The sequence below is a fragment of the Candida margitis genome (assembly GCF_024628925.1).
Source record: "Candida margitis strain CBS 14175 chromosome Unknown scaffold5, whole genome shotgun sequence".
In the NCBI taxonomy this organism is placed as follows: domain Eukaryota; kingdom Fungi; phylum Ascomycota; class Pichiomycetes; order Serinales; family Debaryomycetaceae; genus Lodderomyces; species Lodderomyces margitis.
Genome location: NW_026261914.1, coordinates 212,144 through 235,667, shown reverse-complemented (window position 1 = coordinate 235,667; position 23,524 = coordinate 212,144). Strand labels below are relative to the sequence as shown.

The 23,524-nt window shown below is 36.6% G+C and overlaps 6 protein-coding genes across 6 annotated transcripts; 4 read left to right on the top strand and 2 right to left on the bottom strand. All coding sequences in view use genetic code 12, as the record gives it.

The window, feature by feature from the left end:
* Positions 1–1,027: 1,027 nt before the first annotated feature.
* On the top strand, positions 1,028–3,370 carry CANMA_005267 (uncharacterized protein; the record flags this gene model as incomplete). The annotated part of the gene is made up of 1 exon (XM_051817631.1): positions 1,028–3,370. The coding sequence occupies one exon, from the start codon at positions 1,028–1,030 to the stop codon at positions 3,368–3,370; it is 2,343 nt and encodes a 780-aa protein (XP_051669201.1).
* Positions 3,371–4,421: 1,051 nt separating this feature from the next.
* CANMA_005266 (putative serine/threonine protein kinase) lies at positions 4,422–6,047 on the top strand (the record flags this gene model as incomplete). The annotated part of the gene is made up of 1 exon (XM_051817630.1): positions 4,422–6,047. The coding sequence occupies one exon, from the start codon at positions 4,422–4,424 to the stop codon at positions 6,045–6,047; it is 1,626 nt and encodes a 541-aa protein (XP_051669200.1).
* Positions 6,048–6,437: 390 nt separating this feature from the next.
* Positions 6,438–8,132, top strand: CANMA_005265 (uncharacterized protein; the record flags this gene model as incomplete). The annotated part of the gene is made up of 1 exon (XM_051817629.1): positions 6,438–8,132. The coding sequence occupies one exon, from the start codon at positions 6,438–6,440 to the stop codon at positions 8,130–8,132; it is 1,695 nt and encodes a 564-aa protein (XP_051669199.1).
* Positions 8,133–8,317: 185 nt separating this feature from the next.
* CANMA_005264 (uncharacterized protein) lies at positions 8,318–9,607 on the bottom strand (the record flags this gene model as incomplete). Its single annotated transcript, XM_051817628.1, has 1 exon — positions 8,318–9,607. One exon carries the CDS (start codon positions 9,605–9,607, stop codon positions 8,318–8,320), a length of 1,290 nt encoding a protein of 429 aa, XP_051669198.1.
* Positions 9,608–13,069: 3,462 nt separating this feature from the next.
* On the bottom strand, positions 13,070–13,876 carry CANMA_005263 (uncharacterized protein; the record flags this gene model as incomplete). Its single annotated transcript, XM_051817627.1, has 1 exon — positions 13,070–13,876. The coding sequence occupies one exon, from the start codon at positions 13,874–13,876 to the stop codon at positions 13,070–13,072; it is 807 nt and encodes a 268-aa protein (XP_051669197.1).
* Positions 13,877–19,084: 5,208 nt separating this feature from the next.
* CANMA_005262 (uncharacterized protein) lies at positions 19,085–23,481 on the top strand (the record flags this gene model as incomplete). Its single annotated transcript, XM_051817626.1, has 2 exons — positions 19,085–21,124; positions 21,493–23,481. 2 exons carry the CDS (start codon positions 19,085–19,087, stop codon positions 23,479–23,481), a joined length of 4,029 nt encoding a protein of 1,342 aa, XP_051669196.1.
* Positions 23,482–23,524: the final 43 nt, after the last annotated feature.

The window sequence follows — 23,524 nt, the reverse complement described above, 5'->3', positions numbered from 1 at the left end:
TTGAGAAAAGTTGGTCCTTTCGTAGAAGAGTCGAAGAAAGATCGGTAGCGAAAGGTTGTAAATAGAGTCTATATCGATTCCGCTGAAGCTTATGTACTGAAAATGTACATCTGGGAAATAGGTCGTACGATTAGGCAAGTCATCAGGGGACTTATTACATTATGTTGTAAAGGAAACAAACCTTGCACTTATTTGAAATTTTAATTGAGGTTACATTTTGGTCATAATTTTGTTGCAAACTTTAAACCTCATTTTATTTTTGGAAAATTTCATGAAAAGAATAAAGTAAGCAGTTGGGTGTTGACATAAACACAGCATTAGGTCGAAAGAGAAACAACCAATACAGCTACCAAAGCGTGCACTAATAAGTAATTATATCATGTGCATAGCCCTCGTAAGGCTCTACACTTTGAAGCCAAGAAGTAAAATTGAAAAGAAAATTAAGAAAATTAAGATAAAATAAAATAAAATAAAATAAAGTGAAATAAACAAACAAAGCTTAAGTGATGGTGTTTTGGTAACGGAATTATGCCGTAAATAAGTATTTTCATGATATCGTAAGTACACATATGGTGATTCAATGACCAGTAGTGTGTATATAAATACATAGTCTATCATTAAAAAAGTGAACAATAGAATAGGAAGTTGTGGCCACAGAAGAATTTGTTTTTAAAAACAAAAAGAACATTCGAAATAATAAATATTTTTTAATATTATTATTATTATGTCATAGAAAACCATCGACAATGTCAATCAATTACAAACCAAAAGTCAAGTCTAAAAAAGACAGGAGAAAAAAATAAAAAAAACGACGCCTACAGCAATACACGCACATCCACCCCCTGAGATATACACAACAATATTGTTTACTGTCCTTTTCTTTCTACCTTTTACAAAAACTCAGATCTATATATATCTATCTTATTCCTAATCAAATAGGTTTGATTTATTTTATTTTTATTTTTTTTTACCCAGCTACAGCACTTTTCCCACGTTTAGTATAAATTAACATTTTCAGTATACGTTTATGTCCAAAAGCAAACTATCGTCACTGCATAGCCATGGTACTACCGTCTCCTTAAATGCCAATAGGTCAACTACTGCCATTGGCAAGATATTATTCATGTTCACCAGTTTCATCAGGCTAGCCCATTCGATCCCCGTTCATATCAATAGTGTTGCCTCAACGGCTGCTGCTAATGCTCATGAAGGTTCAGTTCACAAGACTGAGCAAACACCCGAACAGTTTTATATCAACTTGTTCACCTCGGCTTTTCTTGTTTTAGCTGGTGGTGTGTTTGCTGGTTTAACTTTGGGTTTAATGGGTCAAGATGAAGTTTATTTAAAGGTTATTTCGTCGAGTGGTGAACCATCGGAACGCAAACACGCAAGAAAAGTTTTGAGATTGCTTGGAAGAGGTAAACATTGGGTTTTGGTCACGTTGTTGTTGTCTAATGTTATCACCAATGAGACATTACCTATTGTTTTGGACCGTTGTCTTGGAGGTGGATGGCCTGCTGTGGTTACATCTACTGTATCCATTGTCATTTTTGGTGAAATCATTCCTCAATCTATTTGTGTTAGATACGGATTGCAAGTTGGTGCATTGTTTTCGCCGTTTGTATTGTGCTTGATGTATCTTATGTATCCTGTTGCTTATCCTTGTGCCTTGTTGTTGGACCACATATTGGGTGAGGACCATGGTACAGTGTACAAGAAGTCAGGGTTAAAGACCTTGGTCACTTTACACAAGACTATGGGTGTCGAGAGGTTAAACCAAGATGAAGTCACCATTATTAGTGCTGTTTTGGATTTGAAGGAGAAATCTGTTAGCTCAATCATGACACCTATGGATAGAGTGTATACGATGAGTGCCGATACCATATTGGATGAAAAAACAGTGGAGGAGATATTCAATGCGGGATTTTCTCGTATTCCTATCCACTTGCCAGGAGAACCTGACAATTTTATTGGTATGTTTTTGGTTCGTGTTTTGATTAGTTATGACCCAGAAGATGCTTTGCCTGTGGCCACATTTCCCCTTGCTACATTACCTGAAACAGGTGTTGATACGTCGTGTTTGAATATCCTAAATTATTTCCAAGAAGGTAAATCGCACATGATTATTATTAGTGAAACACCAGGAGAACCTACTGGAGCGATTGGTGTATTGACATTGGAAGATGTTATTGAAGAATTAATTGGTGAAGAAATTGTTGATGAATCGGACGTTTATATTGATATCAACAAGAATATCAAGAGAAAACAACCGGGACCGTTGTCAAAGAGACATCTTACTTCTTATTTACACAATTTGTACCAAAGAGGAGGTGCGACATCGTCAAAGAGAAATTCTTTGGAGTCACAAGATTTACCGCCAGATTTGCGCACAAGATTGGAAAGACAAGGATCTCAAGCAACTGTTATTTCTTCGACCCCAAAGAACAAGGGGAGTGTTAGAGCAAGTGATCAGGAGTCAACTGCCGCTGGAGCAACAAATGGTACTACTAATACTACTACACCTGGAGCAACAGGAAATACTGCAGTAGCTGCTGCTGCTGCTGGCGCCAAATGGAAGATTCAAAACCCGGCCATGAATCCATTAGAAACGAGTAGGAAATTTGTCACTATTAAGAAGCCCGATCATGGTAAGCTTGAATCTGTTGCCAAAGCTGCGTCACCGGCACCGCCTGCGCAACCACAATCAATTGATAAGAATAAGGGTAAGAATAAGTTAGTTGGTCAAATTCATACAACTGAACAAGGAGCTATTGATGAAGCCCAAAGAAGATCAGTTGAATTGCGCAATAGTAGTGAAGAAAAATCTTCAAATAGGTTTTTATTGCCTACTGAAAGAGAAGCAGATGTTTCTGAATTACCCGATGGTAGTAGTAGTGGTAAAGAGGATCGTTACTCACAACTTCATCACGATGGCCACATAAACATCCCCATACCGAAAGCGTCATCAACTCGATTGAATGGGGATGGAACTGGTTTAGCCATTACTGAACATCAAGAGTCAAGATCATATAGAACTGGTGGTATTATTGAATCAGTAGTCAATGTTGATGGTGTTCACAAGACCATTATTGAAAATGTTAGTGATCATGAAGACGAAGATGGATTGGAAAGCTCGAGTCTAGTGTCTGAACAACAGAGACATAATAAGAAGCACAAACAGCACAAGAAAAAGAAGCCGAGAAGAACTAGTTCTACTAGGTCTGATTCTTTTAGCATGAGTAAGTTCAGTGATGACGAAGAGAGTGTTTCTTTGTTAAATGGTAGTGGACATTCATCGACTAGTGATAGTTCCAAGAAGAAGAATAATAATAATAATCGGGGATTGAGTGATGGTGGTCATAATGAGTAAAGTAATTATATAGGGAATTAAATGAAAGTGTATCTTGTTTGAAGTTGGGATGTGTAGAGAGAGAGAGAGAGAGGGAGGGAGGGTGTGTATATGTGTGTGGATGATACACGTGCTAAAAGTGAAAGTGTTCATTATGAACGGATTTATTACTAGTTTGCATGGGGAGATTAATCGAATTAAACCCGATGTGAGGGGTTAGGGCAGAGTGAGACGTTTAATTAATGCAGTATCAATGACTTTATTTTTAAAAGTTGTTTTTGTTATCTATGAGTAAACCACAATGACAAGGTAATCTGTAAGATGACTGGGTTGGATGATCAGAAAAGAAAAGATTAGAATAGGATCTAATGGTCATACTGTCAAATGTCAGAAGTGACAAAAGAGTGTGTTGATTAATTTTATAATTGCTAAAATCTTTGTCTTTGATGACATAATGTTGCTGTTACTTAATATTTACTCTTGTTTAATAGTCAAGATTTGCAGTTTTCTTTCTACATAGGCTGTTAATAGTAGATACAAATTGAGGTTAGGATTGGTTATTATTTGAACTTATGGCAGTTGCAGTTATAGTAGTGGTAGTAGTCTATATAATCTCCCCACATGATAGGATATAGAATGGAATGGTACATAGTAGTTTACTTAAAAGGGGAAACTATTTTTATATTTTATTATTTTACTATTTAATTGTGAAACATAAAATACAATTTTTTAAAAAAAAAAAGACGAACGGACGGACGAAATGTCAAACTCAAACGAAACAAAACTCATGATCCAGTTGTATGACATATATATAATACATGTATGATAATCCACTTTAGCACAGATATCAGACAAACAATCATCTACAATTCATTGCTAAATAACACACCCCACGACATATACAACACTTCATAACCTTTTAACCCTTTTTTTGGAGGTTTTTGTTAATTTTTGATCTTTGTCTCAGCCACGGACAAAATATATTTTCATTTATAATTTTGCATTTTGCATAATACTTTGTCTTACCCCACGCCAACCTCCCCTCCTCTCCCCTTGTTGATACACTTCGAGCATGCCGTTTAAAAACATATTCAGTTCATCATCAACTTCATTGAATGACCAACAATCGACTTCGTCGCATCGATCGTTTCTAAAACTGAGGAATAACCATAGTTCACGCCTGATAACGCCTATGTCGACCGCCAGTTCAGCGGCATCTAAACGAAACGGAGATACTAGTTCGCCACAACCACCGGGACAGAACAACAATTCTAATAATCAACAGCTGCTGCATAACCAACATCACCATCATCACCATTACCAAAATCAAAATAGCCTGCATCATAATAGTCCCTTTTCAAACCATTCGTCGAAAAATCACTCCCCTGCATCGTCAAACAGTGAAATCTCGAATGGGAAAGAGCATGGTGGGAATTCATTGAAACGATTCCTCAAGAAATTTAAACCCAGTGGACCCACCCATAAGCAAGCAAAACATTTTGGTGCGGGAAAACCTGACCCTATAAACCCTGCTGCCGATTTATTCAAGAAATACGGCTCACCAGGCAAATTATTAGGATCAGGTGCTAGTGGATCAGTCAATTTACTAACTTCGAAAACTGATCCGACTAAAATATTTGCTGTCAAAAAATTCAGAAGTAGATTACCCAATGAACAGGAATCGGATTACAATATCAAAGTACAAAATGAATACAAAGTGGGTGAATATTTAGATCACCAGAATATAATTCACACATACGAGTTGATTAAAGATTACTCAAAAGTTGGTGGCAAAACGACTGATCCTGATTATTACATTGTTATGGAATATTGTCCGTTTGATTTTTTCAATTTGGTAATGAGTGGATTAATGAGTGAAAATGAAGTCAATTGTTATTTCAAACAAATCGTGAAAGGTGTCCATTTCTTACATGAACATGGATTAGCTCATCGTGATTTGAAATTGGACAACTGTGTCGTCAACACACAAGGCATTTTGAAATTGATTGATTTTGGATCAGCTGTCCAATTTGAAAAAGAAGTGCCCAAGGGTTATTATGTTACTGACGATGATATAATGTTGGATTCAACTCATAAATTGCTCTTTGCTAGAGGTGTTGTTGGATCGGATCCTTATTTGTCACCCGAAGTTTTTGAGCCAATAGGGTTGGGCAATGGCTATGATCCACGAACGGCTGATGTTTGGTCAATTGCTATAATATATTGTTGCATGATTTTGAAACGGTTTCCTTGGAAATTACCCAAATTGAGTGATCCTTCTTATCGATCATTTGCTGGACCTCAGTTGAATCCAGGCACAGCTACTACTGCCGGGGTTGAACAGGATATGAATAACTTACATATAGATCACAACCAGCAACAGCAGTATCAAGATAGACATGCGCACCATGGACCCCAAGGACCGGAAAAGTTGTTTCGCTTGTTGCCACAAGATTCACGAAACTTGTTAAAGAATATGTTGATTTTAAACCCAAAACAGAGATATTTAATGTCTGATGTGGCAAGAGATCCGTTTCTACAAAGTATAAGAGAGTGTAAAGTCATTGGTGACCGTGATGATCTGCATACAGTGCCAAGTGATAACCATACTCATCATTTGGTATCTGAAGACGATTTGAAAAAGATTGAACAAGAAAAAGAACGAGCAAAGAAGATGAGAGAAGCAGGAATGGGTTAAGGAAAGAATTGAGGGATGTATAATACTGGAGTATCTATATATGATCTTTGGATGAATAGAAGTGAATGAGATGACAGTAAAAGTTGGGTATTTGATATTTCGTAGCCTTTCTCAGTGCTTGCCTCTTTCGGAAGATTGGCTTTTGTGTTTCCATAATAAAAAAACAAAAACAGAAAAAAAGAAGAAAGTTACATCATCATTCAAATAGCACACGCAGAACAAAATAAAAGCTAACCTTCTATCATTTGACAGCAAAGCAGCTTCTCTATAACATCAGGCCCTCTAAAGTCAATACCCATTTGCTTTATACAAAGCACAAGAGTCTAAAGCACTGACATAAACTTACCTAACGTGTCCTGATCACATTGCAACACTTTCCTCACATACACAATGTCGCTACATTCTGCAAGTGGTGGCAAGGATTCCAACCTACCGCTACCCCATTGGGTTATCACGATATCATTCTATTCCTCCTTAACATCAGCATTCATTATATCAATAAGTATCTTACTTCACTTGCTAAACTACCGCAAACCGTTTCAACAACGACTCATGATTCGAATACAATTGATAGTTCCATTATTTGCCCTAAGTTGTTACTCAATGTTGATTAATCAAACATCAATATTCAATCGATTTGTTCTCGAGCCTATACGCGAAATCTATGAAGCTTTTGTCATTTATACGTTTTTCTCCTTATTGACTGACATGTTGGGCGGCGAACGCAATATAATCATCGTGACTAGTGGTCGAAAACCAGTACCTCATCCGGGCATAATGAAGTACATAATGCCATCATTGGATATATCTGACCCAAAAACTTTCCTACTGATAAAGCGGGGGATCTTGCAATACGTATGGTTGAAGCCTTGTATTTGTTTTGGTACATTGTTTTTTGAATTGATGGGATGGTATAATGTCAATGATATGAGCTACAAGTCGATTTATTTGTGGATGACGGTGCTCTATAATGCCAGTGTCACGTTGTCATTGTATAGCTTGGCTATATTTTGGAAGATTTTGTGGGATGATTTAAAACCGTTTAAACCAGTGGGCAAGTTTCTTTGTGTCAAGTTGATCATTTTTGCATCTTATTGGCAAGGGGTTATATTAGCAATCCTTAATTTCTTTGAAGTGCTACCTGGAAGTGGTGGGAACGATAGTAGTGGTGGTGGCGATGGTGGCAGCGGCGAAAGTATTGGGCTATGTATACAAAATGCATTGCTATGTGTTGAATTGATTGCATTTGCCATTGGCCACTGGTACTCATTCTCGTATTATCCATTCACAATATCACAATTACCATGGGGCAGATACAAGTTTTACTACGCTTTAAAAGACTGGTTAGGTTTCAAAGATTTAATGATTGATTTCCAAAAGACATTTAAAGGTGACCATTACAAGGATTACCGACAATTTGATTCAGTTGAAGCGGTAGTAGCCCATCCTGAATCAAAGGGAAGAATGAGTCGCATACATCAGGGCTTACGATATCATTATGATGGCAAACATAAGCACTGGCTACCAGATAACCTGAGCTTGAATAATAGCAACACCAACAGTTTAAATGGGGCAAATGTCCCTAGTACTTCGGAAATACATGCTTTAGATAATGCATCAATGTTGTCGAATAATACGTCAATGAGGGCAATATACCCCCAATCACCGAAAACATCACCACCAGGATCACCGGCAATGGGTGGGGGCGGAAGCGACCATGATGATAATAGCAGTATAGAAGGAACAGCCACAGCCACATCCGCTACAGCTACTACAGCGATGATAATACTGGATATTATCAACTCCGACTCTATACTATCCACAATTGACTACACCGTTGAACAACTTGATCAAGATGAGGCGATATATCAAGAAGCAATTGAAGAAATCGGCAACTATGCCTTGGAAGATGACGATGTGAAGCAGATTTTGAATTATCCTATAGTTGATGGCGTGTTGGACAGCCATGTGTATGGATACAAGGTGCAAAAGTTGCGACAACGACAGGATATGCGCAAGCTGAAGCAACGCAAAGAGTCTATCTTGCAACTGAATCAAAGTTATCGGTATGGAAGCATCGTGTGATGGAAGATGGGCAGATCTAGATTAGCTTAGCTAGTTTTGTATGTGCGTGTGTGTATTTCACTTTATTTATTTTTTTGCTATGCGAATGTGAGGTATATATATACAGAGAGAGAGAGAGACGAGATCGTAAATCTGTGCCCTTGCACACCACTTTTGGTTTTGACCTATGTACATTAAATAAAAATTCAATCCTCGATTTTAAACAGATATAACGCATCGAGATCTTGTTCTTGATCAACTTTCAGTTTTGTCTTTTGCAAAACCTGTTTCTCATTACTTCCCTTGGCTTTTTGCTTCTTTTTATTCTTGTTGGGTGATTGTTGTTGATCTATTGAATTTGAATTTAGTTTCACCTTGTCTCCATCAGCAGTACCAACAGTGGCTGCGCTTGGCATGATGGTGTAAACCACTTTACTTTCAACATCACCTTCGCTTGTCCATTTACAATCCAAGGAATTGAGAATATCATCCAAAGTTTGTTTCACCCTCGTTCTTTTCTTTAATTCGATATCCAACACTTCATCAATATCATCACTAGCATCGTGTTTCATGGCATTTCGATACAAGTCGGCAATTTTCAAATTGGGTGAGTGTTTATTATGGATTAAATAAATGACAATTTTGGTTTTTTCCTTCTTTAATCTATTTTCAATTTCTAATTGCTTTTGATTTTGTAAATCATTGATATTGATTGACCATTTGATCATAATTTGTTTTTCACTCGATTTCTTCTGTTTGGCTCGTAATTTATTGTCAAGCGCCCTAATTGTCTTTTTGGAACCCATATTTAACAATTCTAATTCTTTGGCTTCGGCTAGTTCATCGTTGTATGATTTAAGCATCTCTTGAATTTTGATTCTCTTGACCAAAGGAACAATCGTGGGAGATGAGGGTGCCGTTGCGTTTGCGTTGCTGTTGCTGTTATTGCTACTAACCTCTTTTTCAATTAATTGGAGACCCTGACTACTCAAATCTAAACCTTCAAGAACTTGTTGAATCGAACATGTAATCAATCCCTGTGTCGGTGATACATATTGGACTTGTTGTTTCAAGGGTTGCAAATTGTGAATTCGCGATAGGATTGATTTTAATGCATTTTGGGCTGATTCAGATCCTGTGTCGAGAATTTTTTGCAAATTGAATTGCTTGGATGCATCATCATTAGTATTCTTATGGCGTGATTTGGAAAATCCGTCACGGTGTCCTTTATGATGATGATGATGATGTGATAGTCTTGGTGACTGGCGATTGCGGTGTTGAGGTTGATGCTGATGGCTGCTGTTGCCACTATTGTTGAACTGATTTTGGAATCTGTTACTTGATTGATTTGATTTCGATTCTGCGGTTGTTGATGATCTCGATATAAATGTACTATTGCTGTTGTTACTGTTATTAATATTGCATAGTCTTGCTGTTGTAGTGATTCCTCGTCTGTGTATTAGACATTGTAATGATGAGCGTGGGAGGAATGACATTTTTGGCTGCTTTTGATTGCAAAATGAATGGGTAACTGTATGAGATGAAGTTTTTCAAAATAGAAAAAATAGAAAATTAGCGCTTTAACGGCTGTGTCAATTTTGTCACGTGTGTCTGGTTTTGCGACACTGAAGTTTTATAACATTACTAAAGAATAAGAAGAACCCGAAAAAACGATCAATTTCGAGTAATCCAAGTCATTGCATACTTGAATAATAGAGAATTCTCGCGAACTAGTCGAGTTGGATATACTTTTATCCTTATTCATATCTGAAACCCAATTTTTGCAATTTGAGAACAAAATTTCGGAAAAACCTAAAAAAAATAAAACAGATATGGACAATAGATATATCTTACCATCTAATCTCCCGCCATACAGGAAGGGATTTTAGATTTACCTAAACTCCTACTTTATCTCCTTCTAAAATCCTATAAAGTCCTAGGAGAGTCTCTATTGTTCAGCTTAGACGAAGAGTATTAAAAAAAAAAAAAAGAACTTTCTTCTATTAAATAATTGTACTGCTTATTCAACGTCAGGGATGAAAGGAACAAACAATTTTTTGTATATCGACGTGCATGTGAAGAAGAAGAACGAAAGAGAAAACAAAGACAAGAAAATAAAAGAATAGGAATAAGCAAAGTTAAGCTTTTAGAAAAATTCTAGAATCACTTAATGGTTTATATTTAGAAGATGCAAAGAACCAGACATGACTTTTCCAAAATAAGAAAACTTCAAAATAGACGACCATAGTAAAGGTAAAAAGGAGAAGAAAGTGTTCTCCCAAAGTTTACATAGTACGAGCCATGAGGCAGGTACAACAATTGATATTCATAGTTTGTCTTCTCGTTGTTGTTGTTCTTTTGAATGAACTCTGCGATCATTCGCAATACTTCCGCTTTTCAATACAAACGTTTTCAGATAAGTTTTTCTTTTTTTTCGGGGGGGACTAATCTCCTCCTTTCAACACCCCACTTATTCACCCTCTCTCGGACTTTAGCTTTTTAGTTGCGTCATTGTACATTATAGTAAGAGGAGAAGGAATTCTGGTGTGAGTGGAAAAGGCGGTGGTTTAGCCTTTGACTCAATCATTATCCCTTTCAATGACTATTTTGCAGTCATTTACAGTGACTCATGTGTGTCTAGAAAATACGTCTATTCTGAAGAGAAAATTTGTTCTATGCATAAAACAATAAGCTGGCTACCGGGGAGAGAAAGTATTTTAGTTGGCTCGTTTTTTTGCTCTTTCTGCTAGTGTTCTTTCTAATGCCTGACGGAGTTTACTCCTTTTAAATTCTTATCCATTGTTGTCGCTGTTGGTGCTGTTGGTTAGTTAGTGAAGGTCGTACGTTTGATGTTGTTAAACTAAACCTTCACCGGAAATGTGGCCTAAAGATAGAGAAGCTGTCGGGTGTTATCGGTCCTATTGTTTTCAAATGATTAAAATGATTGTTTGTTCAATTTTATCTGTATGAAGAAGTAATAAATTTGTTCTATGCAGCATGAGTTAAATTTAATTTTATATCTAATTCTCAACTCCACAAAGCATATTACATTTGAAATTTTTTTTCGGTATTGGGTGTGGGTTATGAAGTCTTTACCAACTTTCGGATTAATTATCGCTACATATATATTGCTTTTTGCTTCGAAACGTGGATACTGCCTCCACTCTCCGCACTCTCTCTACCCTTTACAATCAAAAATGCGTTCCTATTTTAGGTACTAAACTAGTGAAAACTTAAGATTGAGTTTCCCTTCGATGGTGTTACAAAACCAACACATATGAGGAACAACTTCATTTCAGTTTACTGTCATTCTCTATTTTTGCTTTGGTCTGCTTGGAAAGTAGAGTTCATAGGATAAATTTTGTCACTAGACGTGTACTGGCTGTATAGAAGATAAATAACTTAGCTGCTAACCACCACGTTGGGTAAACTACAGGGAAAAGAGATCTCCTCTAGTCATTGTAAACATAATCAGACTTGGAAAAAAAGGAATGAATTGCCGAATGTAGTATGAACCCAAATTGAGGATTATATGTGGGAATCCGCCAACTATTCTATTCCACAAAGATTACAAAAACCAATATGTTGAGAAAGAACTCCGCACAATTGATCGAAGGTGTGAAAGCCCCCTTCCAATGAAGCCTCCAAGTTTCATGCTTATGACACCAAAAAAGGAGGACGGGGGTTTCACTTACTTTGCAAATGCATGTGTTTGCCTATGTTAAAGTGGAGAAGGAGAAAAAGAAAAATATATGAACAAAAGTCAAGGATTGTATGGAATTTATACAAATGTGTGGATATATGTAAATGTGAAATATAGGGCGGTGAATGACAGATTCCAGACACATAGACAAATGAATGACACGAAATGAATGATCTTTGAGAGAGTAAACTAATTTGATAACAAAAATCAATTCCACAATAGTAACAAATGTAAATACAATACTGTATATGTATGTTATGTTATGTTATGTTGTGAGTTTACCCAACATTGTTGTCACTTGTGGTTGTTCTTTTCTCCTTGTCCCCTTGTTTGCCCGGGAAGATTATTCTATCACCACCACTTTTACTTCCCTATTGTATTGTTCTATGCATTGTCACTGTTTTGTGTACATAGAAGCAATTTTCTATCTTTCCATTGGAGCGTGCGGCAACAACCAAAGAAGAAAAAGAAATTAACTATGAATTATATTGGGTGGAGGAAGACCATATGCTACCAATTGATTGCAAACAAAATACTACAGGACGAAGCAAATATGAAACTGATGAAGGAGCTACTGAGGTGGTTGATTGTCATTAACATTTACTTCTGCCAGATTAGCTCTTTGCAATAAACTTTGTTTCTTCAAAGTCCCTTTTACTTTTATGTTTCACGACTAGTTTTATAAACTTTCCGATCATCTGTTTTATAAACTCAAAGAAAACCTTAATATACTACATTTGTAACAGCATATGCATTAAAATGGAAGATGACGTTCCAGGACATCAAAATATTGTTGAAAAACTGTTTTCCAGATGACATCATAGAGGGGGTACAGGTTTAAAAAAGGGGGAAGGGCTGTGTGTTCACAATTATTGTAACAGTTGCAACCAAAGTTTTACCACTCAGATGATGGGTTTTGGTTCAAGAGCCTCTCCCTTCTCCTTCCTTCCTTCCTTCCTTCCTTCCTTCCTTTTTTACCTTCTGTCTACTTTTCTTCTTTATTCTTTCTAATGATATTTTTATATATCGTACAAATCTAGACCAGCTATATATAAATACATATAAAACTTTTTCATTGTTGTTTTTGTTTATAAAATGTGTAGTGTTTTGTAAATTGTTAGTATTAATATTCAAGGGATGATGATGATGATGATGTTGTTGTTGTTGTTGTTTGTAGGTATATATGAATGTCTCTAACTTTTCTCTCTACTTCTTTATGTCTCCTTTATCTCATAGTTATTGTAGATGGGGATGCTTAAATACAATTTTTATCTAAAAAATTGTAGTCTAATGCAATATTATCAATGATTTCTCTTGTGCTGATAATATAATTGAATGATACACGGCGAGCTCTCTTGATTGATGCTGTGGTAGTAGTAGTGGTAGTAGTTGGAGTGTGTTTAAGTATTGATTTCAATTGTGGTTGTTGCTCTTTTTGTTGTGGTTTATCGTCATCCATTTCAAATAGTGACGATGATGTTGAACCTTTTCTTGATGAAAGGCTGAAAGTAGTTGAGTTTGAATCTATTGATACCACTGACATGTTGTCTTCATCTTCTTCGACTGGTGTGCCTTCATCGTCAGTGATGATCACATCGTCATCATCATTTAGCATCGATGCAAAAGCAGATCCAGTCCTCTTGTTCTCCTTCTCCTTCTCCTTCTCCACCAGTGTTTCAATGTCCAAGTTGGTTTCAGCTGGTACTAACTTGGGTGCATATAACCAAGTGATATCTGAGTTCTTATCCCAGTTAATATTAAATGGATTAATTGTCTTTAAATTTAAATGATTCTTGTATATTCTTCTCCAACATATGTTTGATAGTCTATTGTAGTAGAATTGGTTCTTAATCTTAAAGTCAGGATTAGCATTGATGTACTTGATGAAGTTGGTTAGGTTTTGGTTATCACTTAGGTAATGAGGGCAGTGATCGCTGTTTATGTCATGGTGGAGGTAGTCTTGTTTTTGTTCTGGTGTTTGCTGTACAGGAACATACTCTAAATAATCAATATTCGAGTTGAACTTGGTGGTTAAATGTGACCTTATAACTGAATCATCCATACAGTACATTGTTTAATAGTTATATCTCAGTTGGTTTGATGGGAGTGTTATTGTTGAAATGAAAAAAAAAGAAGTTGTTGTGTGTAAATATAGTCGAATAAGTTGAATTATCGTGGAATATGTATGTTACTTCTACTGTTACTGTTGTTGTAAGCAGTAATAGCAGTGTGCTTTTTGTTTTTGTTTTTGTTAGCGGGTAAATATAAATAATATATATATATATTTTCTTGAAGAGTATATATGGGAGTGGGTATGTATTTTGAAATATTTGGGAATATTGTACGATATATATATATATATAAATATATATGTGGAAATCTGAGATATGATTATTATTATTATTTGATGTTACACAAGAACTGGCAATTATATGTGTAAGGCAATTTTATTATTATTGCTTTTAGTGTAACAAGATATGGGATAATAAAAAATGGAAATAGAATATGCACTATTGGCTATATATATACATATATACCTAACGCTAAATACACAAAACACTACTCCTCTTACATTATAATAATAATAAAAGTAAAACAATTTATTTTTCTTCATTTTCCGCATATGCAATTTGAAAAAAAAAAAAAGACGACACAACAATTCTATTTCGGACAGATGTAACATACAACTACAATCCTTCCATCTACTCCTCTTTCCTTCTTTCTTTTAGCCTTCTTTCTTTTAGCCTTCTTTCTTTGAAGAGTAACATAGTAGTATACTGCTATTAAATACTATTACTCTATCCCTCTCTCTCTTACCAAATAAGAAAAAAAGTGTAAAACAGAAAAAGCACACCACCACCACCACAACATCATCATCATCATCATCATCATCGTCATCATTATCATCATCATCTCATAAAGAAAAAGAGAAAAGGCTGATAGACTTTTGAGAGTACAACAATGACGTAGCACATGTATTAATAATGGCAAATAAAATCAACAGAATTTTGAGCCTCCTCCAATTGCATTTCTTTTGCTTTTGGCTTGCTTCCTCCAATTCTCGGAAACATACCAGTACTTAGTTGGTATTAATAAACGAACCGCTGGCCATGCATATATCCCCCATTTCTTTAATATGCAATGCTCTTTTCTTTTTTTTATTTCTATTCCCCCAATCACCACTATGGCATTTCTATATTGTATTACAACATTGTTCTATGTCAAACTAAAAGTAATGTACAAAGTTCGTAGTTTAGTTTAGTAGTCATTGTTTTTTTCTGTCCTTTAGTATTTTTCTCATTGTTGTTGTTGTTGTTGTTTAGGGCGTCACAGATACATATCTATAATTTATTGTTGGTTTGCATGTTAGTCTACATATCCGATGGAACTACAATAAAAATATAAATCTTCCTTTTTGGTAACAAGTACACTACCTTCCTTCACTCATACATTTCTTTTTTTATCTATTTTTCTTCTGTTGGAATATATTAATTAATATGCAGAACCAGAAGGAGGAAAAAAAAACACGACACTCAATTCATAGAGCAAAGTAGCAAGTAGCAAGTAGCAAAATAGCAAAACAACAAGCCATCACCCCCCCCCCCCACAGTATCAGTATCATCAACTCTTCTTCGTTGGGGGTGCTAAATCTCAAATGAAGAGATGGTATGCTAGTACTGTCAAACCAACCATTCACACCACTACTACTACATTTGCGCTGTTGCAATTTGCTACCGTGTCACTCATTAGAAAATAATAAGATCTCTATAATTTCCCAATTCCCAAGAGATTTTCGATACAACACTTGATCAATACAGGTCAATAACGATTAATGGCGTTATTTTTATTATTGAAATGGAGGCCTTCAATACAACTGGTGTACATTCTCTTATCATAAGATATTTCTTTCCCCTGCTCTCTTATCCCCCACACCCAACACCCACTGTTGAAGATTCAGATCTTCACCCCTCTCTATCTCTCACCCCACAAGATCTCACTGAAAATAATTAAAAGTGTCGCATGACATTTTTCACGACATTATTTTAATATTATTTATATCATTATTTTGCTTTGTGTATGATTGGTTACTTTTGCCGTTTTAAAAGAGGAGAGAGAGACGAGAAAAAATTAAATTAAATTAAATTAAATTAAATTAAATAAATTGGGTCTGCATATTAAAAGGGGTGGGTTTTTCCGAACCGGATCATATGGGATGCAGATACGTATTGGGTCATAATTTTCTTTTCACTCTATCTGTTTCTTTTCTCTTTTTATGAGGGATATTCATCTCTGATGCATTCACCCAATGAGAAAATGCAACACATGCATAGATCCGTTACAGTATTCTTTTTTTTTACGCTATTTGGAAGTTGAAGTTGTATTTCTTGCAGAATGGTATCATTTCCCCCCCCCCTCCACACACACACACACTCTCTCTCTACATTTTTTGCTCCCAATCCAATTTTTTTTTCCACTATTGCTTTGCGGTGACGAGATTTATATCTTCAAAGGTTACGGAAGAATTTTTCTTCTTGTAAAGGAAAGGAATTAACCCGCAAATTCACTGGCATACGTTTTTTTCTATTTTGGACTAACCAACAAAAAAAGAACTAGAAGATTAAGACTAGTTTTTCCGAAATTGTATCGGTTTACGATTTCCAATTCTATGCCCAATAAAAAGAAAAAAAAAACAAAAAGACAAAAACACCACACAAGAAAGCATAGAACTTCGTCACAAAAGATTCTTTTAGGAAATTGCACATAATGAATAATTACAAATACACAGAACACCAAAAAAAGGGCTAAGCCCAGTCCCGAGGGTAATGGTGATGATGATGAGAATGATGCTGCTGTAGCACTAAAAGCTCAACTTTGGCATGCTGTTCTACTTCTTTTCTTCTCTTCTAAGAGATGACATATTGTGTCATGTGGTGAAACACCACTTCAAAAGCCATGCTAAGTTTCAAGCCACGCTCTCAAAGCTTGAAAGCCCCATCACAAATGAGAACAAAGAATTGCCTTTGTTTTTTCTTCTTTCTCTTTTTTTCTTCGTTTTTCTTTGCCTTTTAACTTTCTTGCCTTGCCTGTTTCAACGCCTTGCTTTGATCAATGGCATACAATATTCTGTCCGTAGTTATTTGGTTAGATCTCTAGTTGTTCTTTGTTAAGTGGGCTGCCATAGCATCACTTTTTGTGCCGCATGACAGTTGTTTTATATCCACGGCACTGGACCGGGGAATACAAAAATATGATACAAAAAAGAAAAAAAAAGAAACTCAAAAAAGTACAAAATGGTTTTCTAATGTCTTTTATTTCGGGTCAAGTTGCCCTTTATTTATTATAATAATAATAATATTATTATTATTATTATTATTATATTTTTAATATTTTTCTTCAACAACCAACGATTATGAAACTGGAAAATCTCATTACACCCACACCCACACCCACACCAACACACATACACATTCACAGATGCACCTCCGCAAGCACCTCCACCGCTGCAAAGGCTTTAAATGATTCTAAAAGCTACATATACCAAGGCATATATGGCCTTTGATTTTTATTTCATTTCTATGCTTAAATTGTCTTTCCTCTTATAGATATTGTATGCAAGACAATAACTGTCTTATTGTCGTGTGTCGTGTGTCGCTGTAAAAAAAAAAAACAAAAAGATTTCTTCTGATTAACAAAAACAAAATCTTTTTTCAATTGACCCACTACTACAATACAAAGTCCCGCCCATCGCTCATAACCCAACCTATAGAAGAACTTCCCTTTATGCTTTTATTCCGCTAACCTTACGCCTTTCTGCATTTCCCTATTTAATTTGTTGTAATGTCTACCTGATGCGATTACCCATCTGTGTAAAATATACGAGTTTACGCAACCTGTTTTAACACAACACTCTTCATTACCAATGGTGTTTCTCAAAAGCCATATTGTCATTTGTGACTTATATGGCATTTTGGGTACACAACTTTTTTGTGACATGGACTGCTGTGCATCGAGTTCAGGTGGGGAAGCTCTTTCCAACACAAAAATTAGAATGCAAAGAAAAAATTAAAAAGAAGACAAAAGTTTTGCGTTGAGTTTGGGTTTGAGTTTGGGTCTTTCTCTGTCACATTTGGTCTTGCGAGTAGCAGTGGCAGTGTGTGTGTAACATGTATTTATCATTTTGTTTTTTTTGTACAGAAGTCATCATTCTCTTGTGCTTGTGAAACGAGGCTTTTTTAGTAACACACACCCTCTCCTTTTTCGGCATGGTTGGCAACCAGTTGTTATAGATTGAATGGCTTAGCTATCTAAGGCAAAGGTCACAGGGCAAAAGTTCTTAGGCAAATGGCATAGCCCCTTGGGGAAAGGTAAAGAGAATATCGTGTGAGCTCCTTTGCTAAAGGCTTTGCCGTTGTACCAAATGGGGCTTCTCGTGTCAATTCAGTCGGGAAAGTTAAAAATAGTAGTATGACTATGTCCCTCTTTGTATCCTTTTGCCTAATTAGGACTATCTACGTGTGTCGCATAAAAAAAACATACATCTATAAGCCCACTATGAATACAAAAAAAAAACCATACGTGTAAAGTGGGGAACAATATAGTGACAGGTCGGGGATCTTTGCAATAAAGAAGAAAAACAGAGTTGCTGTGTTGTGTTGAGTAAAGATCGTGATCATCATTACGTAAAGCAATCTTCATCATACTTTTGTCAATCGATGATATTCGAAATGAGGGGAAGACAGCAATTGGTGTAATTTACAATGTCATTAATTTTAAAGAACGATGCAAAAAAGAGTAAATGAAAACACTAATAGACAGTTCAAAGTCTGTTGTACCTACTTGAGTGTAGTGACTATCGATACTATGAACGATTGAAAACTGTGTGCTACTATATACTAGTACACTCCAGACGATACAAGGAAATATCGGGGATGTAAAGGATTTTGCCTACCAAAGGTCAGACATTACACTTTGACCTTCAACTGGTATCACTGCACTGTTAACACTCACAGTCTATATCCTAAACCTACAAAATATTTACTATGCCACCCGATTCTTCTTTTTCCATTTGTTGAAACGGCACCGAAAAGAAAATAATTAATTGGCGGCATCCAGCGCGAATAATCGTACTGCAATACAGAATTAGCTAATGTCAGTAAACGCTACCCACTTCATCTTAAATCTTCTCTTTTCTTTTTTTTCTTAACTTGAAAGAACCACTTACGTACTAGGCTTACCCTGACAGCCACAGTTTCTTGATTCTACAATAGCCATGGCACAATCCAACAACACCAATCCTAATTCTGCATTTCAGAATTATGACAACCAGAATACTCAGCTACCAGACATTAACTCGATTCATTCGCCATCTCCATCTCACTCGCAATCATATAGAATGCCAACACCTCTAGATTCAAGTCCCCATTCAAGCAGTCCGTCTCAACCACTCGATTCTACATTGCAAAACATCCGTCCTTCAACACAATCCGTCAATTCACACGAATCAAGTGCGTCGAATGCCCAGAGCTACGATGAGCTGGTATCGCAACTCAATAGCACCCAAAAGAATGTCGATTTGAAAACTATTGGCAAGCATTTGGTGAGTCCTGAAGAAAGCTTAAAACAGCCTGGTGGCGATATCACGAGAAGGATATACCACCAGATGGAAAACGTGTCGGATGATGCACACCCTGGTGGAATCAATATCCATAACCCACGAAGACGAACTCGAAGTACTTCATTTTCAAAGTATTTAGATGAGACTAGACGTGGATCAACCGCAAGCGATATAAACGTACCGGGTGGGTTTAGAAGAGAGTTCATCATTCAAAACTCGATAAAAAAGAATCAAGAGCCACCCAATTTCTTGACCCAGAACTTTATGGAATTTTTAAGCATGTATGGACACTACGCCGGAGAGGATTTCACTGATGAAGACGATGACGATGACCTGGATGAAGATACCGATACTTTGCGAGACTCAAACTCAAACTACGAAGACGTGTTTGATGAAGAATCGAGCTTGTTGGGAAACCAAAGACAATACGGAGCAGCCACACCTAATTTACCAAAACAATTGCCCAAAAGACGCGAACAACCACGAGGTACAGCATCGGTTGCCAAGACCTTCTTCTTGGTGTTTAAGGCTCTTGTTGGATCGGGAGTGTTGTTCTTGCCACGGGCTTTCTATAATGGTGGATTACTGTTTTCCATAATTACGTTGAGCACGTTTGGGTTGCTCACTTATTTCTGCTACGTTGTTCTTATACAATCGAAGGAGACGTTGAAATTGGCCTCATATGGTGAATTGGGATTCAAGACCTATGGAACGCCATTAAAGTATTCCATTTTGGTGTCGATCTTACTCAGTCAAATTGGGTTTGTTGCCACTTATGTGTTGTTCACCTCAGAAAACATGATTGCATTTATTGGAGGTCTTTTAACCGAACGACCAACTTGGCTAACACGTGCAAATGCTGTTATCGTCCAATGCATATTGATGATCCCTTTGGTGTGGATTAGAAACTTGACCAAGTTATCATTAGTCTCATTAATCTCGTCGGCATTTATTGTTATTGGACTCCTCATTATTTTTTGGTTTTCGGGGTGGAAAATATACCTTGAAGGCGTTGGTCCAAATATCGCTAATTTCAACTCCAATAGTTGGACCATGTTGATTGGGGTTGCCGTTACCTCATTTGAAGGTATTGGGTTAATACTACCAATAGAGGCATCAATGGCACAACCAGAAAAATTTCCCATGGTTTTATCAGTCAGTATGTTTGTGATTACGGCAATTTTTGTCTCGATTGGAACTGTGGGGTACACTGCTTTTGGTGATAAAATCAAGTCAATTATCATACTAAATTTACCACAAAACAATATAGCCGTGCAGTCGATATTGGTATTGTATTCAGTTGCTGTGTTTTTATCAGGGCCTTTGCAATTATTCCCCGCGATTAAAATTGGTGAATCCATGTTCTTCAGGCACAAGGGTAAGGCAAAGTCGAAAAATAGAGATAAAGATGGTAAATTGTATCATCATTCGGGGAAATACAATCCTCAAGTGAAGTGGTTGAAGAATATATTTCGGGCTATTTCTGTCACTTTGGTTTGCTTTATTGCCTATTTGAATGCTGATAATATTGATAAATTCGTCTCATTTAATGGATGTTTTGCATGTATACCGTTGGTGTACATCTACCCTCCTTTAATTCATTTACGATCAGTCAATAAAAAGATTGAGAAAACTACAGTGGATAAAATTTTACCCGTATTTGACTATGTGTTGATCGTGGTTGGGATCGTGACGGTGATCTACTCAACTTATCAAATCATCTTTTTAAATTAGATCATGTATAGAGGAAAAAGAAATTAGATCTTAAAGACACATTACACTAGAAAGGAGTCATGAAGACTCTCATTCTTTTGTGATTGGTAGCGACTGCTCCATTAAAAGAGACAAAAAAAATGTGTATGAGACGGAGTTACGAAGATAAACAAAGTCCACTCCGAAGCAGCATCCCATACAACACAACTTCTCGACCGAGTATGCCTGAGGGAAAGAAGAGAAAAATAAAAGTAAAAGAAGGGGTTCAATTATTTCGTCCCCCATCTACCAACCCAGTCTCCCCTCACAAGAAACTAAGTTGTCAACAGTGCCGTGCACGTAAAATTAAGTGCGATGGGAATATTCCTTGTCTGCGGTGTACCAGAAATGATGTTGAATGTATCCCCACGGTTAGTGACATGAGAAAGAATCGGCCGCCAGCAAACTATGTTCACAAGCTTGAGACCCAGATCAAGAATATCAAGAAATTCATCACAGACTTGAAGTCCTTGGACACTGAAAAACAACTTGAAACGTTGAAGGAAACAGATTTGATAGATTTAGTCAATAATGGGTCCGATGCTCCTACTTCACCGACAAATTATCCCAACACCCTGAGTCAAGATTTGCAAGACGAAGTGGAAGAAAATAAGGTCATTTACGGTCCTACTTCGGTATATGATAACCACATAATTGCCAATAAAAAAAGGCCACCAAAGCGAGAGAATGAAGTTGCTGTAATAAACAGGCTCAACAAAGATCCAGATATTCTTAAATGCATTCAACTATTTTTCACGTGGCAGTATCCTGACCACAATATGTTTATTTTCCGTGAGGCATTTCTTATTGACTTTTTCGACCCAAAAGCCACCAGTATATACTGTTCCAAAACATTAATCTTGAGCATTTGTGCCCTCGGTTCAAGAATGGCTGATGAAGAAAAAATATATCGTCGATCAAAGGAGTTTTATACCGAGCTGAAGTCAATCCTTTTAAGCACCCTTAGTCAACCATCGATAGCCTCATTGCAAAGTTTTATGGTGCTTGCCTTTTTTGATATTTGTAATGGACTGAATTCGAGTGGGTGGATGCTCCTGGGAAACGCCATGCGAATGGGGTTTGACATTGGATTCCAATTGAATCCAAGAGTATGGTTTGTTAAATCAAAAGAGAGCTTGAACCCGTTGGATGTTGAAATTAGATCGAGAATTTATTGGGGCTGTTATATGGCTGACCATTTTATAAGTTTGGTCTTGGGCCGGCCTTCAATTTTGAAAATGGCTGATTCTTCAATACCGGAGACGGCAGATTTGCCCGATTTAGAATGGATCGATGATTTTACATATAATGGGTTCATCAAGAAGAAAAGAGGTATAGTCGCTACTGGGCCATCAAAAGTGGTGTCATATATTGGAGATCCGTTGAATCAAATCATCAACTTGATAAACATTTCCGATAACATGTTGAACGACATCTTCACCAAATCAGACGTTGAAAATGATCAATCTAATGATGAAGAATTGGACTTGGAATCGCGATTGGAAAAATTGTTTGAGTATAATGCCCAAATCAAACAGTGGAAAAAGAACCTACCACCAGATTTACTATGGAATAAAGACTCGCTAGCAAGCACAGGTGAAAATCCAACGTATTCGGGGATTCGATATTACTACTACATTTTGCTCCTATGTCTAAATCGACCATTTGTTGGTTTAGAAACGGAAAAGCTACATTCGGATAATCATCTTTCACCATTGACTATATGTCTGAATGTCATTGATGATCTTTACATATCGATACAGAAATTTGAACAAGTATACGGGTACCGACGAGCATCCATCTTTATTGTCTATTCATCAATTTTATCCATATCGATTATCTTGTTGACAAATTCGAGTCTTTCTCAAGTTAATCAACATCGACAACGATTGCAATTTTTCATGGCGGTATTGCACGGATGTTCCAAGACTTGGAAATTGGCTGAAAAATCGTATAATTTGATCAAGGACAAATTAAAGCATAGGTATGAAACTGGTGAATTGAATGAAGAAGAAACTCCAATTTCATCATCACAACAAGATAAATCGGGCGCATCTGAAGAATCTTTCAAGGAAAGCAACACTGCTGTATCTTCAATTTCACTATTTGGCGATATTCCTCTGATTAAAAAAGAGTCGCCCATGTCGAGTACTGATTCGCAGAGTTTCACCAATACCGACGTATTGCTTGATGATAATATCGACTTCCTTGGTGGGCCACCGGTTCTTATGACATCCGACTTGTTTAACGAGGACTGGGAGTCTCTATTCCCCGATTACATTTTCCATAGTAAAAATTAGATATTTGTAGATTAGAATAAGATAATGTAAAGCTTATATACAT